We start from the raw sequence: 19417 nt of genomic DNA on the forward strand, positions 1-19417 counted from the left end.
CGGTTGGCTGCGGACACTGGGAGGTGAGCTGTGCCGGGGGGCTTCCCCTTCACTCTGGGTCTCACGGGAGGTCAGTACATGACTATACAGAGGAACGTTCTACTTCATGTTTTTTTTAAAGATTTCATTTATTTATTTTTAGAGAGGGAAGGGAGGGAGATAGAGAGAGGGAGAGAAACACCAATGTGCGGTTGCTGGGGATTATGACCTGCAACCCAGGCATGTGCCCTGGCTGGGAATCGAACCTGCGACACTTGGGTTTGCAGCCCACGCTCAATCCACTGAGCTATGCCAGCCAGGGCTAATTCATGTTTTTTTAAAAAATCAAACTCTTGCATATAAATAACAGGAGGCATGTGCAAGCGTATTAATCACAGTAGCATTTGAAATAACAGAAATTGAAAACAACCTCTGTGTCTGTCAGTGGATAAATACATTGGACCTATGTATACAATGAGCAATTAGTCAGCAGTGAAAGTGGATTAATCACAGGGACATGACATTGAACATAAACATGAGACACAGAACACAGGCAGTGATTCCACTGGAGTCAAAAAACACGCAGTGTTGAAAGATATACAGTTTGGGAACGTATTACAACACAAAGCCCAGGATAGTGGTTATCTCAGATGATGGGACACCATAAAATTCAGGTGCACAGGGGACTTCAAAGGTAAATTAACATGTTTTTTTTTCTGTAACTAACTGGTGTGTATATGGATATTTGTGTATTGTTATTTCTACCTCACACATATTTTACAAATATTCTTTTATGGCTACTTGCTATTTAATAAAAATTAAAAATAAATAGATGGCTGTCCATTTGAGAATGGGCTGGAACAACGGAGGAGACCAATTCACAGTCTATGACAACAGTGCAGGCAAGCCGTGGTAAAGGGTTGGGCTAGCCTTCTGACAAGCAAGATGTTCCCAGGTGAGTGAACCTGCCGGCAGGGTTGACGGGCAGAGTGAAAACCAAGTCTAGAATGTTCTATCGTTTAAAGGCAGATGTGACACAAATGTCTCCAGGCCCCAAAGTGAGGCGTAGGGAGGCCCCAACAGTGACTTTCCTGTCCTACACAATGGCAGGAGAATTACAAACCTGATAATTTCTATAATTATAATTTATTGAGCACTTACTATGCACCAGGCACTTTCTACACGTCTAGCACACCACATTACTCCAGTTTTTTAAATGATAAAATCAAAGCTCAAGAATACTGGTGACTGGTTCAGTCTTTCCCATCTCATAAATGGCAGATTCATACAACACATTCATGTCAATTCTATTTTTTGCTCAAATATTCCAGAGTCTGGACAAATGTATTCATGTTATTCACATAACTTAGCATAAAAATCTGGTTATCTTGTATTAGACATACAAGACATTATCAAGGCTGAAAGAAGAGAAATGTCAGTGGGTTTGATGTTACACAGTCATAAAAGTACTGGTTTGTTGACAAGTTACTCGGCTTTCATCTGAGTGTTTGGCACCGAGTGGGTAGGGAAACACGTCTGTTGAATGAACGTGACTGACCTCTCTTTCGTATCCTTGAATTTGACACACGGTTTTGAAAATGGATAGCTTTTGTCCTCAGTTGAAGTGTCCTTCACATCGTCACCTTAAAAAGGAGAGAAGATGTTTCCACAGTTAGCAGCAGGCTCCCAGTCTAGCTGATTCACTACTAGTGAGGCTTCGCTCTCGACAGGGTTCCGGTTGTGAACCCTCCCAGGAGAGCGGCTCAGTTTCACATACAATGTCTTACTCTGCCCTCGCCTGGCCCGGGGTGGGAGTTGCTTTCCTGAGAAAAAAAGAGCAGAGGGTGCCCCTACAATTGTCTGAACCGATCCTCATTCATTTGGAGGATCTGCATGCTTTCCTTCTCTATTTTATTCCGCTAACTTTTCAGTACGTCTGATGGCTCGGCAGTGAAAGCTCCGACACATGCAGGTGACGCCCCCACACACGGCACGCATCCCAGACTGATAAACGGGCCCCGGCGAAGTGGATGGGGCCCTGAAGAAGAAACCTGAACGAGTTCGGAGAGCACGTGTGCCGAACCGACCACCAAACAGGGGCACAGCGACTGCCTCCTCCTGAGCGCACCGCCCACCCTTTTTTTGCTCGAGCCGTCCGCTTCACAGAGAAATGTAGAGAATGGACAATTATTCATTCTCCCTTTTAGCTTTTTTAAATAATCACATTTGTTTTCTGTGTTAAAATAACATAGGATTCTTGTAAAACAGGTAGAAATAACCAAAAGTATATAGAAGAAAATAACCATCACTCATAATTGTACCACCCACAGATGATTATTAAATATCGATGGATTTTATTATGGTCTTTTATATATGCTACTTAAATATTAAGTACAGGATATTTTAAAATCTAAACTTAAATAATTAAAAGACAGACTTCTCATTCTGCTTATTTTATGTCTTATCTTTATGACATGGTTATTGTTGCATTATAATTTATAAATCCATTCTCTTATTGTTAGAATTCAGATTATTGCTGTTTTTTATGATTACAAACAATTCTGTTATAAAGCTCCTTGTGCTATACCTGTACACTTCTGTGATTACCATAAATTTCTAGAATACTAGAGTTTAGGGCCATTGGTGGTGTATATTGCCAAGTGGGTCACCGAGAAAGGCTGAGTCGACGGATACTGTGAGTACCTTCATGAGAGTTTAGGTTTCAGCACGCTCTAGCTGTGGTAATTAAGAGCAGGCTGCTAGCGCAATAATTTATGATGGAACCACCACCACAAACCACGGGAGTGCTCGGAATAAAGAAAGGGAGGTCCTTCGGAGCCAGAAGCGAAGGAGGAAGTCAGAGACAGAACAGTAAATACAGAGGCATGCGCCGCCTGCCCTGGGGGTGCAGCGGTGAGGGCAGACTCCAGTGACCAGGACCGGGACCTGGACCGGGACCGGGCCAGGAGGACGAGCCCTGCACGCTGAGAGGAGGGAGACCCCTGAATCAGCCCTGGGCCCTGACGGGGCTCCCCATGCAGAGGGCACTAGGGAAGCTGGTGCTGTTGGCCCAGCAAAGCTAGAAGGAAATTTTTCCTCCGAGATTTGTGAGGGATAAGAGTGTCCCATGAGAAACGAGAGCTCCGGCTTGTGCCCTGTGCAAGTATGTGCAGTGGGAGCAAAACGATTCTAAGTGGCTGGCATCCGTTTTATTGACTGCTTTCTCTCTCGGCCTTGGCCATGATGCCGGACTGTTCTCTCAGCCTTTCACGGCTCCTTACAGGTGCTTCACGACTCCCCACGGCTGTGCCTTGGCGTGTGTGCACCTGAGGTTTCTGAAAGGATCCCCTCCCCCCACCATTGACGTCTCCAGGAGTTTTTAAAACACAGCAAAAACATTCTCCCCTAGTAGTGGTCCTCTGAGGATTCTTTACACTCATTTCTTTGTGACCGGTCGGCATTTATGGGATGCTGATGTACTGCATTGAAAGGCTCCTCTGTCGGTGATTTTTCGTTTGTTCCACGTGCACACGCCTGCTTTTGGTACAAGCAGACTGAGAGTTCCCGGCGTTCCCTCCTTCCTCTTATAAAATCTAAGAGCGCTGAGAAGTTACGGCACTGACTAGCCAGGACAGAATATCATTAGCAAGACTCGGGGAGGGAGAACTCACATTGCCCAAAGCCTCCATTTTTACTCATGAATTCAAAGAAAGCATCGAGAATTCTGCAGAGGGTTACAACGACCGTTATGTCTTGCACAGGAAATGGCTGAAGTTTCTGATGCTTCTTTAAAAACTCCAGCCCACTTCTGACACTGTTTTGGATCAAGAAATCAAGATAATCCACTCCTGATTGACTCATAATCCTAGAAGTCTTCAAAAGCCAGGACTTCACATAAGGCTTCCATCCCAGGTCAACGGGATCCTAACAGTAAGAAGCACAAGATAATCTTATGTAAATACACGAAAACACAGTGCCCCCCCGCCCCCGGCCTTCTCACTTTCTCTTTAATTTACCACTGCCCCTGCCAAATCTGGTTTAGAATCATCATTCATTAAAAGGGCAAGTGATCAAAAAGGCTTAGAGAGTTACCCTCCTCTGAAGTGTTTGAACCACGGTCCTACAAGCCGACGAGCATTTGGGGCATCGTGGGTAGGGAGCGTGCAGGGCGTGTGTTGGGGCTGCGAGCACACGTGGTGAGAGGAAGCGCTTACCCAGCAAACCGGCCCTGTCCTTAGCGGCATTCATAAAATTGCGTTAAGTAGCTTAGAATGTGGGACTAACAGAGGCGAGTACTGAATTGCACGGATGGAAAATGATTTATTCTTTGTTGTGGCTTCTACCTCTCCGCCGCCCTTGGAAGCGTGTGCCCCGAGTTCTAGGAGGCCTAGAGTGGGTGTGAAAAAGCTCCGGCCAATCTTCCCTCTGTGGGGAAAACAACCCCCACCAGCAGCCTGGCCTGTCCACGGAACCCACCCCGTTCTCTCCGCCGTGGAAAATGCCGACGTTCCCAATCCTGAGAAGTAGTAACAACGGTAGTAAGAACATTCCTATCCATCTCTGGGCTAGGAGCCTCCAGGGAACACAAAACGTTTAACTACTGGGACCGCTCCGCTGGCAACAGTGGAACACACAGTGGAAAAGGCCAGAGATCATCCGAAACAATTCGTTTTCTCCGTGAGGGACTTGGAGTCCGAAAACTCACCATGTAGACCATCCCGCACCGGCTGACGGTGGCGGGACTGGCCTGGGAGAGACTGTCCACCTCAAAGATCACTCGTATTTTCTTGGTTAAAGCGATTCTCTCGCTGTTTGCCAGGCACAGCGTCCGGGTGTCATCCAGCATCAAGTTGAGATTTTCCACCCAGAAGGGGTCCACCGGGCCGTCCAAGACGACCCACTGCCAGTCGAACCCTGCGGAGGAGAGAGCCTGTGATGGAGCTGGGACGGTCCCGGTCTCCTTCCATTACAGTCCTGCAAATACTCTTATTTTACTTAGAGAATGCTTTCTAATTAAGGTTAGAAATGCTATCCTAGAAAACATCGGAGGAAATGTGTTTTTACACAGTCTTTAGTGTCTGTTAAATAAATACTCATACCATATACTTAATAATGCCTTAAACATTGTTTCAGTAATGTGAGGCAGCTGAATTGTATAACTGGCCCTTAAAATGTGGGTAAGAGAAAGAGGCATGAACTCACCTTTTCCATGACATGGCTTGCGCTCCCCCTCCCACCAGGGAATGTTTGGGGGAGCACAAGCGGCCTCTGGGAAATAGGCCAGGGAGATAGATGCCGTTGGAATAAAGAACCAGGCAGACAGATTTCCGAGGACTCCACCCTGGGAGCCCATTTACCCCCTTTCCACACTCTGGACCCCATCTTGCTCTGTAGTTTTAGAAAATCCATCAGGACGGGGGAGGTATGAACAGGTCACTATGGAGACGGAGAGTAGTGAGCCACTTAGATGACAGGGAAATGCCCCAGAAGAACAGGAGAGTAGGAACTGCAGAGATGGGCCCTCGCTGGCTGAAACACCTGCCTTGGGGTGTCCCTAAGACCCTGTGAAGGACACTTACACCCCATCACTGTACGAATACCAACAAGGAACACCCCAAACTTTGGGAATCCTAAGGAAGTAGAAGCAACGGCTGATGCCACGTTCAAAGTCAAGAACAGAAGTGTCCTTCAGGGGGACATTGATTTGAGGTTCACCGGGGTGCGGAGAGAGCAGTGGTCGGGGTCCTGCAGCAGACTGCCCGCCCCTTTGGGACAGGGACCTCGTCACACACATCTCTGCCCCCCAGCGCATGGCCAAGCGGCGTGGGGCAGGCGTGCAGTTAGTGTGAGGAGTCGTTGCTCGAGGCGAGTGCGTGGGGCCGGGAACCCGCAGCTGTCCGGAGCCCCATGTCAGAGGCAGCGCAGGGTAGTACGCCACTGCCGCTTGCCACGCAGTATTTACTTCTACCTGCAACATCCACTTAGTAATGAGCTAAAAGGGCTTTGTAAGCTGCCAGCCCTAGTATTTACATGTCAGTATACATGTGCATGCTGTAATATAACATGTGGCAAGATTATTCAAATGTTAAAGGTGCTCATGAGGGAAAAATAACAGTAGAACAAAATAGCACTAGTCAAAAGTGCTCTAAAAATATAAACAAAGATCAGATGGGTTCAGTTTGTCTTTTATGTTCATTAGTCATTTCATTAAATTTCGTTACAATACTCACTCTCACTCTCTGTCATTTTAACATCTTTCGCTATCTCCTTGAAAATGTTATCGTCCATATCTGCCTCATCAGGGGTACGAAGTTGGAAAACCTAAAACAAGTTATCAATAGTGTTTAGATTTTTATTTGGTCACATTTTCCAACAACAAGAAACTGTATGTCAATATGCTTTTTTTTGGTGTGTGATAAAAATACGAAAGGCAGAAGTTTCCGTAGCTGAAAAGACCCACATGTAACCACCACAGCACAAGGTAACTGCTGGGACTACAGGTCGTTTTCTCTTAGAAAATACTTTTCAGTGTTTCCCCAGAAAGGTAATACATGCTTGTTATACAGTATTCAAATAGTGCAGCAAAGCACAGAGAAGCAAGCAGGAGTTCTCTGAGTTGCCTCATCTCTAAACCAGCCAACCACAGTTGACACTATGGTGGGTGGTTCTCCTGGACCTCCCCTTCATGACAGACTTAAAACCTCAGGCTACGTAGGAGCGCCCTGGGGGTCTGTTCACTCGCAGGTTCCAACACCCCACCCTGGGTTGTTCGGACTCAATGTGTTTGGGAAGGAGCCCAGGAATTCTAGTTTTACTGTGCTCCCAGGTGAATCTAACGTGGCTCGTTCTCACACCAACCTCTGAGGAGTTCTGTTCGATGCACATACCGGACTCTTCATTATCGGGGTGGGGGGGCTTAATTATTTAATTCCCCAACAGGGGTGAGTAAGAGGTCTTCAGCTGCCTGGACTGGCTTCCCTTCCCACTGACAGCAGGTGGGGTGAAGACCAAACCTGTACGAACGTCTCTATTTTACAACCTTGTCATCATGGAGTATTATTTTTCTGTTAAAAAAAAAAAAGCTCTGCTAATCTGTTAGATTTCGAATGTCTTTTTTTATTAATATGGTTTAGCGGATGAAATGTACTGGGTAAGCCGATGAGGATACAACCTTTCCCATTTTGTTTTGCTCGTCACATTTATTCTTTGGTGAATTTTGTATCACATGCTTCACTCGCTGTTCTATCGAAGCATTTCGGCACACCAGTGGTTTGGAAGGTGCGCTGGGGACCAGACCCATCCCTCGATCCACCTGTGCTCCTGTAAGAGCAGCATCGCTAGCTTTATTGTTTGCAGACCGTTTTAAAACACAATGGCTTATTTTCTGGTTTATTTTTATAGCTTACAATTTTTCCTTCCTAACTGATCATAACTTTTAAATTTACTTTTACACTCGTATTCAATGATGCTAATCTGACTTCAGATCAATAGTGAAATAATCCCAAATAGTCAAAATAAAAATAATCATCCCATATGAAACTTACATTAGATGCATCTGAGATTCTTGACCTTAGTTTATGGATGTTATCTTTCTTCGAATCCCCTTCGGTGTTTAAATGCACATAATTCCGAATCGTTGCTGATAACAATCCATCGGTCCATTCCATGGTGTTAGGGTCCAGGCGTCCATACAGTTCACTGAGAGTGACACACTTGGGGTTTAAAACACAAATATCCACTTTTCCTTTTCTTCCTGAAATCTGAGAATAGTCCAGTGTGGTTTTTAAAGACATTAACTATGATACAATTATTTGACATTTGACATTGTTATTACCAAAGAGTTTTCGGAGAGGTCTTTGATTCCAAAGAAAGCTCCTCTATAAAGGTAACAGTTTGCAAGGGACAATCACAATTGATGCATTAAAATTAGCCATTATAATACAATATTGTTTCTAAAAGTCTAGGTATTACACACGATAGCTCTGGAAAAATAATGGAGAACAAATCCCTGGTGCTCATCCGGGAACACAGCACAGGAGCTGGGAGGTGCAGGGCCTGGAGCCAGGGCTGGGAGCAGTGGTGGGGGTGAGCAGGGTACCGCTTCCAGCCTCAGGGCAGAGCTGGCACCCTACAGCCCTTATCTGTGATACGCCCTGGGGGATGGGGGGGGACACCTGAACACCTGGGGTCCATGCCCCCCATCTCAGATCTCAGTTGGAAAAAGTGGCAGACACTGTAAAAAATACCCCTGCAAGACTGTGGACCCACAGAAGCCTAAGACAAGAGACTAAGAGACTAAGGGTAGAGATGCACAGCAAACCATGGAAGGCCCTGGGTTTGGAGCAGTGCCAGCTAGTCAGCGGAGAACCACCCCAGCACACGGCAGGTCTGCAAAGACTGGAAAAGGTGGCTGTTTTTGCTAATGCCTGGTTTCCAACAAATAATCCCAAGGCATGAAAACACAGTCCATTCGAAGGAATAAAATCAATGGAGAGGAACCATCCTTGAGGAAGCTCAGACATTGGATGCACTAGACCAAAGTCTTCAACTGCACAAAGAGATGAAGGAAACCATGGCCAAAAAACTAAAACAAGTGAGAATGAGTAGGGAATATATATAGAGGGACAGAGGTATAAGAAGGAACCAGACAGAAATCATGGAGCTGAAAGTACAACTGAAATAAAGTATTCAACACAGGCATCAGACAACAAGTTGAGCGGACAGGAAAAAGGGTACGTTGTCTGAAGGCAGGGCTGTGGAAATTCCCCGGGCTGAGGAGCAGTCGGAAGGCAACTCTCAACAAACTTTAAAATATTAAAACCCTACCAAGCAGCTTCTTCAATCACAGTGGAATGAAACTAGAGATCAGTAATAGGAGAAAAATTGGAAAATTTTCAAAATACGTGGAAATTTAACAACACACACTTAAACAACCACAGGGTCCAAAGAAGTAGCTTCTGAGCTAGGGAGCTGAGGCACGCGAGCATAAAAACACAAAACACAAAACGAGTGGGTGAAACGAACGTCGTGCAAAGGGGAAAAATTACAACCGCAAACACCAACGTTAAAAGAGAAGAAAGATCTCAAAGCACCAATTAATTTTACGCCATAAGAAACGAGAACTAGAAGAGCAAACTAAACTCAGAGAGAGAAAAGGAAGGAAACAACTGTTAGGGAGGAGATAAACAAAATAGTGAAGGGAAAACCAACAGGGAGAACCAATGAGACTCAATGGTGGTGGTTTGACAAGATCAACGAAATCGGGAAACTGCCAGATTGACTGAGAAAAACAGAAAAGGCACAAATAAACCATACTGGAAACAAAAGTACGGACATCACTACTTCTGTGAAGAATTGATTTATTTTTGTTGTTTAAATATATTTTATTTTTAAAAAAGGTTTTATTTATTTATTTCCAGAGGGAGAAGGGAGGGAGAAAGAGAGAGAGAAACATCAATGTGCGGTTGCTGGGGGCCATGGCCTGCAACCCAGGCATGTGCCCCGACTGGGAATCAAACCTTCGATGCTTTGGTTCGCAGCCTGCGTTCAATCCACTGAGCTACGCCAGCCAGGACAAAATATATTTTATTGATTATGCTATTACAGTTGTCCTATTTTCCCTCCTTTATTCCCTCCACCCTGCACACCCCTTCCCACCCTCATTCCGCCCCCCCTGCTGGGAAGAATTTAAAAGGGTTATAAGAAAACAATATGAATTGTATTCCAACAAATCATATAATTTAGATGAACCAAATTCCTAGTAACATCAAATATTAGCAAACCGACTCAAGCAAGAAGCAGAAAATCTCAACAGATCTATAAAAAGTAGAGACTGAATCACTAATTAAAAACCTCCAACAGGTGGGGAGCACTGTTGAGGTGGGCTGGGAGTAAAAGACAGAAAACTGTACTTGAACAACAATTAAAATTAAAAAATGTTAAAAAGTGAAAAAAATAATAAAACCCCAACAAAGAAAAGCCCAAACAGTCAGCAATGAATTCTGCCAAACATTTAAACAAGAATTACCACCAACCCTCCCCAAACTCCTACGAAACATGGAGAAGGAGGGAACACTTCCTAATGTTCTAAGCGGCCAACATTATCTGACATCAAACCCAAAGACACCACAAGAACAGGACAGCACAGGCCAACATTCCTTACAAAGAAGGACGCGAAAACCCTCAACAAGGTGCTAGCCACTGAATCCAACAGCGCCTTTAATGGATTCTGCATCGTGACCAAGGGAGATTCATCCCAGGGATGCAAGGGTGGATGGACACGAGAAAGCCACCCAATGTCATATATCACCTTAATGAAACAGAGGGAATGACCACATCGTAGCTACAAGGTGGGAACCACACGAACACCCATCCAGGGATGAAGAAAGAAACAAGAGGCGATGCATGGATAGACGAATATCCCACACGGTGAAATGTTCCTCAGCCGTAAATGTTCCAGTGCCGATACAGGCCACAACCTGAGTAGACCTCAGAAACACATTGTAAGAGCAGCCAGACACGTGAGATCACATGTTGTGTAACTTCTTTCCTATGAAAGTCCCCAAGGTAAAAGCCATAGTGACAGAAAGCCAACAGCGGCTTCTGGGGAATAAGGAGGGAAGGTAACAAAGAGCCGTTTCTCGGTGGGCGGGGGTTCTCCCGGGGTGATGAAGCAGCTCCAAAACTAGGGCGAGTGATGGCTGCACCACGGCGTCAATGCACTAAATGTTGCTGAACTGTCCCCTCAAATGGCTAATCATCTGACATGGGGATTCCGTCTTTCAGCACGTGGTATAAAGTCATGCCCCACCACAAACCGATCCGGTGGCTGGGCAGATGTTTTTAAAGGACATACACATACGTAAGGGCGTGTAGTGAAAACATCAGAGGGGTTTTTGCCCCTATGATGAAGGGGTAGGAGAAGTGAGGATGAGGAGATAAAGCAAACTAAACTGAAACCAGAATACAGAGACGACCTTGAACAGACCAACTAGGAAGCAGTCGTGAGCTCAGGAATAGGATCAAAAACCTCACCTGAGGTACTGCCACCAGCCTACATATCTTTATCATGATACTTTAAAAAACCCAAATTTAAAAATATTAAACATGACAGAATCATTAAATAAATTACAGTATAGCCCTACAGAGTCATCAGAATGACACCTTGGGGAATTTTAATGACATGGGGTCCTCGACATATAATATTAGATGAAGGTGCTCACATTAGAAAGACTAAGATCATTTATGCACAGCACTATGTCAATTACTTTAAAATATAATCAGCGTAGGAAAAATAATCAAAGAGCCCTGGCTGGCGTAGCTCAGTGGATTGAGCGCGGGCTGCGAACCAAAGTGTTGCAGGTTCGATTCCCAGCGGGGTACATGCCTGGGTTGCAGGCCATGGCCCCCAGCAACCGCACATTGATGTTTCTCTCTATCTCCCTCCCTTCCCTCTCTGAAAATAAATAATAAATTAAAAAAAAAGAAAAAAGAAAAATAATCAAAGGAAATACAGCAAAATATTTGCAGTCATTCTGCCTAGCAATAATTTCTTCATATTTTTGCATTTTCCAAATTTCTCACAATTGCCCATATTTCTTTTGTAATTAAAAAACCCTGTTTTTTAATAAAACCAACTCCAGCCCACAGGGTTGTTCTGAGGATTATAACAAGGTAATCCAAGTAAAAGCGTTTCAGCCAGTATTTGGCCCATGTACAGTACAACATAAATATTAGTCATTATTTCACTGTTGTGATAATTTGCCTCTTATTCGTTACAAGAATTGCTTAAGAACTAATTAAGATCTGCTGATAAGGGGCGTTTAGGAAAGGATCAAGCCTCAGGAACTGCCACGTGAGCGATTTTAAAACAGGATATTGCACACAATCAGGAGAGAACAGGTCTCCATCCCGGAGAGCCTGCCTTCCTAAGGCTTCTGTGACAGACTGCCATCGGCGGCTCCTCACGTAACCGAAGAGCACACTGTGTGTGGGAGTCCGACCTCACAGTGACTACAGCTGTCCCGTGAAAAGTAGGAGCTACCCTAGGGATCCAAGGACAACTGAACAGTTAGTAAATCTGTCCACATAGCTTAGTACATTAACCTATTATAATGCAAAAATAGGCGCTAAAAACCATCTCATAAATTCTAGGAGTCAAAAACCAAAGTATAATGAGGATAGGAAAAAATCCCTAAGTATGATAAAGAATACGTATGACAGACCAAGCGTGAACATCATACTTATTCAGCATATAAACACAGAAATACTGACTGCGCTCAGGATGGAGTAACAAAGGGCATGCTACAGCTGTCCCGGAGAGTCCATCAATGCAAGAAATGAAGAATATAAGTTTCATAAATATTAGAAAAGAGACGAAATTATATCCACTTGAAGATGATTCAATTGATGACCTTAAAAATTTACAACTTACCAGCCCATTAAATAAGGTGACTAAATATAAAATAAACACTTAAAGTCAATTGTTTTATTTGACATTAGCAATGACCAGGTTAAGAATCAAAATTTAAATAAAAGCCCCATTCACCACAAGTGATTCCTAACTACAAAATTCCTGGCAATAACGTCGACGAGCACAGAGCAGCTGGTGCAAAGAGAACATAAGGTGTAACCAACAGAGAAACGTTTTATTTCGTAGAACGTGTACCTACCTGTGACATGGGGACCTCGTCTTCAGGTGACAACGAGTCTGCGACGGGCAATAACATCAACGCTCTTTCGAGAATTCTTCGGACTGTCGTCTTCCCTCCACACGTTGGGCCCACTAACATCACACCGACGAACGCCTAAACACAAGGGCAGGTCTACGGTGGGATTCAGGTTCGCTACCGGTTCGGCTGAGCTGCGACTGGAAGGTTCTTATTTATAAACACGTCTCTGACTACATCCGAAAACCCTTCCTCCGCATTACTGTGCAGTCTATTGTCCTCCGGGCTGTTTTCCTGACCAGGCTAATGTTAAAATCGCCAGGAACCCAATTTTAACGTTCAAAGAATGGTCTCCGATTCTTGATCTTGGACAATTTATCTCACTTGCCGATTGTCCTTTATTCCCGTACCTTTCTCTACGATTGGCTTCTGTGATGAAATTACCCTGAGCTTTCTGTGGCTCTATTTTTTCTCTCTCCAGAATTTCAATTATTCTTTCCATATTCGCCTTCTGTAATTCACTCTCCCTCTCCCTCCACCCCCTTACACCGACACTCTCTGATCTCATCAATTCAAATATCTTCCCCTAGATCCCAATTCCTAATGACTCCCTAATGCATTCACTTCCCCAGTCTTTGGTTCTGAGTGTCAGAGTGAAATGTCAATGGTCTACTAATTATTTCCAGCCAAGTGTCTCACATGGTTTTCAAAGTCAGCATCACCTAGTCCATATGCTTTTTTGCACTTGTTGCTTCTCTTAGGGAGACACCCACCTGGCTTTGTGAGGTATTCCAACGGCTTGTGGAATTTGTTCCACTTTTCGGACCCGGGACTTCGGATGGGTGTGGTTGGAAACAATACTTTGGGCTGGCCTCAGCCCACTGTGTCTAGTCCTACTGACAGCAGCCTTACTTAAATGCTGTCTGAGATGAACTGAATGAATGTGATCCCAGCCCCTGTCAATCACATTAGTCAGAGAGGTCAACAGTGCGGGATACTCATGGGAAAATTCACCAGAAGACACGACAGTGTATAGACAAGGGGTAGATAGTGTTAGGAGACCATTCCTTACAGGTCTCTAACGTTTCTACAGGCCTCTGAGCAGAGCATTAGCCGCTTTGTTTAGCACTCGCTTTTTGAGGGTGTTCCTAGCGCACACAGTTTGGAAGGCGAGGACAACGTTCCCTATCAGGATGGAGGACAGACTGACTGGCTGTCCCAGTGAAGAAGGTGATGGTGTCTCCTTCAAGAGCAAAGGCTGGGAATGCTTGCTGTAGGACCCTTCCAGACGGGTGGGCTCCCCTCCTGTAAAACAACTCACCGTGGGTGTCACTGTCACCTGGCCTTGTCACCTGTCCTGGTCACCTGTCCTGTGATAACTAAGTCTCGGAAAAAAGGCTTCTGCCACCACTGTAAGTACTAAACAGCCCTTTCCGACCTGGGAGCCTAGTGTTTTCCGCCAGTAGAGAGCTTTGGCGGGCTAACTCGTTAGCTTGCAAGCAGAGTAGAACCTTGACGAACAGATCCGTGGAGGAAAAAAATGCGGTATCTTGAAATGTACATGCTCACCATAATTATCAGTTCAGTTCTATCCCAATCAAAATCCATGCGGGATGTTTTAAAGGGAAGCCGGCGGGCTGATTATTGAGGGTTTTTGACAATAACAAAGACGGAAGGTTGCGATGTGGCTCGGGACACGCCACCCCACAACCTGGCCTGGCACCAGGGCCCATTAAACCCGTGAAACCGAACCAGTGCTTTTAGATGGCAGAAGCGGGAAGGCCACTCTGACACCCCCACCCCAGCTTTCTTCCCTAAAACATGTTGCTTCCAGACCTTGGCGATCGTAAATATCGCCGCAGTGAACACAGGGGCGTACATTCTTCTGAATGAGTGTTTTGGGTTTCTTCAACTATATTCCCAAAGTGGAATCGCTGGGTCCTAAGGCAGGCCTATTTTTAATGTTTTGAGGAACCCCTGCCCTGTTTTCCTTAAGGATCCCACAAATCGCCTTGTCGTTTTCTTGTTGACCACGCCTTTCAAAACCCGGGAGCCAGGCGTGGCTGACAGCCGTTCCGCACTCACCTGAAGCTGATTGTGAAACTGGACGATTTTCTCTTTCTGGGCCGGCAACTGCTGTAAGCCCAGCTGCTGTGTGGCAATGAATATTACTTTCTAAAAGAAAACAAACACATTAATTTAAAATGTATTGCAAGTCAAACTCTTGGTATGTGATCCTACAAAATCTCTCCTATCTAGGTACCTAATACTGTACTTTGAAAGAGCAGTTCTTAACATTTTAGTTCGCCGACCTGAGAATAATGAAAACCTACTTTCCACCCCAAATATAATACACCCAAATCTCATGTTCACAGACCCCGGCAGCAAATTCACAGGCTCTCCCCAAATTTAAGAACTCATGCTGTTCTTAAGTTTCATGGCCTGACCCCCGATAAAGGCCGAGGAAGAGCCAGGAGACAAGCAGAGATTCCAGGTAGAAAAAACATGGAGAGGAAAGAGCGGAGGAAGGAAGAGGACACAGTGGGGAGACACCGGGCCTGCCAGACTGCTAACGGTGCCACCCGCTGAGACAGTCTGGGTCTGCAGTGCCGGCAACCGGACCCCCTGTGGCTGTGTTGATGTGGTTGGACCCGGGTCTCAGGAAGGCAACTCTCCCGGCCGCTGACAGCAAGCTGGACGCAGGGAGCGGCGGGAGGCCACACCCCAGCACCCAGGGGTGTCGGGGTCCCAAGTAGGCTAAGCAGTCGCTGTGGGACTGTACGTGTAAGAGAAAAAATGAAGGGCCCTACAATTATAGTTTGTAATTTTAATAGCCATTAAATATTTACATTTGGAAGTCTGTTTTCATTAACCTAATTTGATTCTTACAGCACCCCCTTAAAGTAGGAGAGCAGGCACCATCATCATTATTATTCCCATTTGAAAGATGGGAAAACTGAGGAACCAAATACGTAACAGCCTCCCTTGCCTGGAGGTACAGTTCATCCTTCCTTCCATTAGGCCACGGTGCAGGGGAAGCTCTTTTTCCCCCAAGGGGAAATACCTCTCCAAGTACTTTTATCCCCCAAATTATAAGAGTATTTCAGAAAAACGCTAATATTTTCCATCCACATCTAGGTACTCGATATCCAAATCATTTGTGACAATTTTCAAAGGTCTTTTTACCTCCAAGGCGATCTGATTTACTTTGGCAACTGTCGCTTGAGGAAAAACATCTCCTATGATCTGTTCAAAGAGTGAGACATCTTGTGCAAGAAGCTTCGGCAAACACACTCCTCTCACTGCTTCGATGATGATGAGAGTTTCATCTGGTTCCGAGAGGCTGCCGTTCGTGTCCCTGTGATAACAGAAAACAAACGGAAACAACCTGTTAGCGCGTACGTTTTGCTGACATCTGAGACCACTGAGAGTCGTTTTTAGAAGTGGCTCCTCCGGTGTCCGTCCTTCCTTCCTTCCTCTCCGACCCTGCAGAGCAGCTCTGTGGCCTGGGGGAGGTGAGGCTGGCCCCTGGCTCGGGGAGGGGCCCACTTGCCTGGAACAGCCAGGGTAACGTCCTTCCCCAGTCCTGGTCGGAGGGACGGGCATTGCATTAGGGTTTTTTTAGCCACAAGCAACAGGAATGAACTCAGGCTGACATCAAATACAAAATAACGTAACGCCTCATCAAAAATCCCTAGGATGGGGAGAGAGTTCCAGGCTTTACTGCTGGGGTTCTAGGGAATAACCTTGACCCTTTCCACACTTTTCCCCCAAGACAGATGCCGCTTTACACTGAGGAAGGATTATACGCCTGGCTGTGTGCGCGGGGGGGAGGGGTGATATTAGATACAGAGCGGGGAGATAATAGCTTATGTGCAATGTACTGAAACAAACCTTGGTGTCAAATCTAAAAATACCACTTTGCTTAAGAGTCTGCGAAACAAGGATTTGGGAGATGGCATCTGGGAATACCACGGGGTCCGTGTGTCCCGATTTAGGCACGAAAACTCAGCGCTCTGGTTAAATGCCACCGGTGGCGCCTCCCAGACACTGTGTGTTCCCACCACCGGACGGGCCGGGGCAGCCCGGGGTGGACCACGCCCACGGCTGCCGCTTTCCGACAGCGGTCGCTCACGTCCCGTGTTATCACCGCGTGGCAGCTCAGACAGGACGCCGCTCTCAGTGACCGGAGACGGGCTGAAAGTGCACTGGAAGCAGCAACGCCAGGCGGAAGGGGCCCGTGCGAACGGACGCGGAGTGCTCTGCGCTGGGAGGAAAGAGACTCCGACAGCGGGACAGCGCCGCCTCCGCGGGACGGTTCTCCTGGTTCTCCGGAGCGAGCAGGGCGCTCGAGGACTTCGGGGAGCTGGTACTTGGTGCTGCTCCCCTTCGATTTTTTTTTTTAATTAGAAAGCATGTCATTACAAACACCTATTTCCACGCCCGTAATATTATACAGGCCGTTCTGCAATATTCGCCTCAGTTGCTCTTTGATTTTTAAGAAATAAAATGTTGTAGTGGAGCTTCTCCCCTCCCGACATCCGATACCTTTGATTGCATCTGTATGTAATCCGCAAACAATAATAAGGCTTACTGTTTAAAAATGTCATACAAAGAGCACACTGGTATATCCTTTTGTAACATATTTTTCTTTTTGCTTTTAAAATAGGCAACACCTCAGCAGAGCCCCCACTCAAACCGACAGTGGGGAGGAGCGCCTGCTTCTCCACAGCCTCGTGGACGGGAAGCGCCACCCAACCGCTCACGCCCGCCCCCTGCTGGGCGAGGAGCAAGGCTTCGGCGGACTTTCCATGAGCACGTCTCTCGTTACCAGTGACGTTGCGTGTATTTGCACTGATTTAGGGGGGGCTGTTGTTTCATTTGCTGAGACCTGTCTATGGAGGCTCCTTTGCCCACTTTCCTAGGAAAATTCGACATTTTATGAGAATGAGCTATTTAACTTCGACGTGAGTTGCAAATATCTTTTTTTCCTGGTTTGTCGTTTGTCTTTGAACTTCAAAAATAGTATCTTTTTCACTTTTATGCCTTCTAGGTGGAGCCTTAGTTTCAAAATGGTCTGTAGTCCAAGGACATAAAGGACATTTTCTTTCTTCAAATACTCTTATGCTTTACATTTTTATATTTAAAATCTTTAATACTTTAAAAAAATCCTTTTTGAGTTTATCCTGGTAAATAATATCAACTGTGATTCCCACTTGATCTTTACCCAGACGGCTGTTTAGTTTTCCCAACACTATCCATTACAATGTCTGTTCTTGCCTCCCAGTGTCTGATGCGCTGAACGCCCAACACACAACACACTCAGTCTTACTTCTAAACTCCCTCCTCTGTTCCAGCGGTTTGCCAGGTGGCTCGTGAAGACAGCACCACCAGACTTTAACTACTGAAGCTTTACTGTATGCCTTAATCCTTCAAGGGGTGTTCCTCCTCCATGGCTCTTGTTTTTCAGTGTTTTTCTAGCTAGCCTCAATTGTTTATTTTCCTATGCAAACTTTAGGATCAGCTTGCCTAAAAAACTAAACAGAAAAACAATACCCTTGGTATTTTCAATGGGATGAATTTCCATTCATAAATTACCTGTGAGAGGATTTAAGTCTTCATGATGTGAAGTCCTGTAAGATGTTAAGTATGTGCCACATGATTTCATTTATTTATGCTTTCATTTCTGTCTTTAGGTTGTGTTCTAACGGTTTCTTCATACGGGTTTTACATGCTCCTAATGCAGGTGTGTTCACACGGGTTTTACATTTCTTACTAAGTCGCTGCCCTCTTACACGGGCTCTTTCATTCCATCACACATTTACTATGTGAAGGTGGCACATTTGTGAGAGACGGGTCCGTTTGAGGGAAGGTACCCAGGGATTCTGTGCACTTTTTCCTCTTTTTTTTGCATATTCTTCACCACCTCTACCACGGTTTATTGTGACATTCTGGGAGCTTCCTGTTTTACCATTATTTCTATTTTAAAACATTATTTTTCCAGTGTTGTATGACTCCCTCTGACTTAAAAATTCAAAATCCAACTGACCGTTTAAACTTGCGTTTCTTCTTTCCAGCCTCAATTATAATCGTCTTCAGCAACCTCAGGCCAAAATTATAATGGTCCTATCAAAACATTGAAATACTTGAGTTACTAAGTGTCTGACGGGAAAATGAAATCATCTGTCAATAAATGTGAGGAGCATATAAGGGACTGCTGTTTCACTTTTTGAGAACTGTCTATTGAGGCTCCTTTGCCCGCGTTTCTAGAAAAACTTTACATTTTATGAGAATGAGCTGTAGTTCAGTCACTGATCCTCACGCTGTGGAGAGAAACAGGGATGCAATTCTAGAAACACTCGATTTGCTTCTAACGCTCTCGCCTCTCTCTCCACCTGGTGCTCCTAGAACTCTCCTTCTTACAGAGCAACAAATAAGCACTAAAGGTGTCAGAGACAGAACTAAATTTCCTCTGACGACAGAGAGGGGTGAACTGGAAGGATACTGCAAGGAGAAATACCATGGCTAGCTGTCCAAACACTCTGGGTTATAGACAAACGCTCAGGGAGCTGGCGTGTGCTGGAACAATGGTTTTCCCAGTGTGGTACTCTCGGGTCAGTGGCACCAGGCACACCGCAGAGCTTGTCAGAAATGAAAATATGCAAGCTCTGCCGCAGAAAGCAAGCTGGCAGTGAGGTCCAGCAATCTGTCTCTGAACAAGTCCTCCAAACTGTTTTGCTGTGCAACGACGTTTGCGAGCCACTGCTCTA

At 45.4% G+C, this 19417-nt stretch overlaps 1 protein-coding gene across 1 annotated transcript in view; it reads right to left on the reverse strand.

The window, feature by feature from the left end:
• The window catches only part of DNAH14 (dynein axonemal heavy chain 14), a 163838-nt gene that overhangs the window by 80466 nt on the left and 63955 nt on the right, over window positions 1-19417 (reverse strand). Inside the window, exons 31-39 of the mRNA XM_036016183.1 lie at window positions 18697-18773; window positions 15834-16005; window positions 14733-14822; window positions 12651-12785; window positions 7524-7739; window positions 6210-6300; window positions 4685-4893; window positions 3651-3903; window positions 1538-1622 (exon numbers count right to left, since the gene is read on the reverse strand). Of these exons, the coding sequence (XP_035872076.1) occupies window positions 1538-1622; window positions 3651-3903; window positions 4685-4893; window positions 6210-6300; window positions 7524-7739; window positions 12651-12785; window positions 14733-14822; window positions 15834-16005; window positions 18697-18773 (1328 nt within the window). The remainder of the gene's footprint in view (window positions 1-1537; window positions 1623-3650; window positions 3904-4684; window positions 4894-6209; window positions 6301-7523; window positions 7740-12650; window positions 12786-14732; window positions 14823-15833; window positions 16006-18696; window positions 18774-19417) is intronic.

This window comes from Phyllostomus discolor, chromosome 15 (assembly GCF_004126475.2).
Source record: "Phyllostomus discolor isolate MPI-MPIP mPhyDis1 chromosome 15, mPhyDis1.pri.v3, whole genome shotgun sequence".
Classification (NCBI taxonomy): Eukaryota; Metazoa; Chordata; class Mammalia; order Chiroptera; family Phyllostomidae; genus Phyllostomus; species Phyllostomus discolor.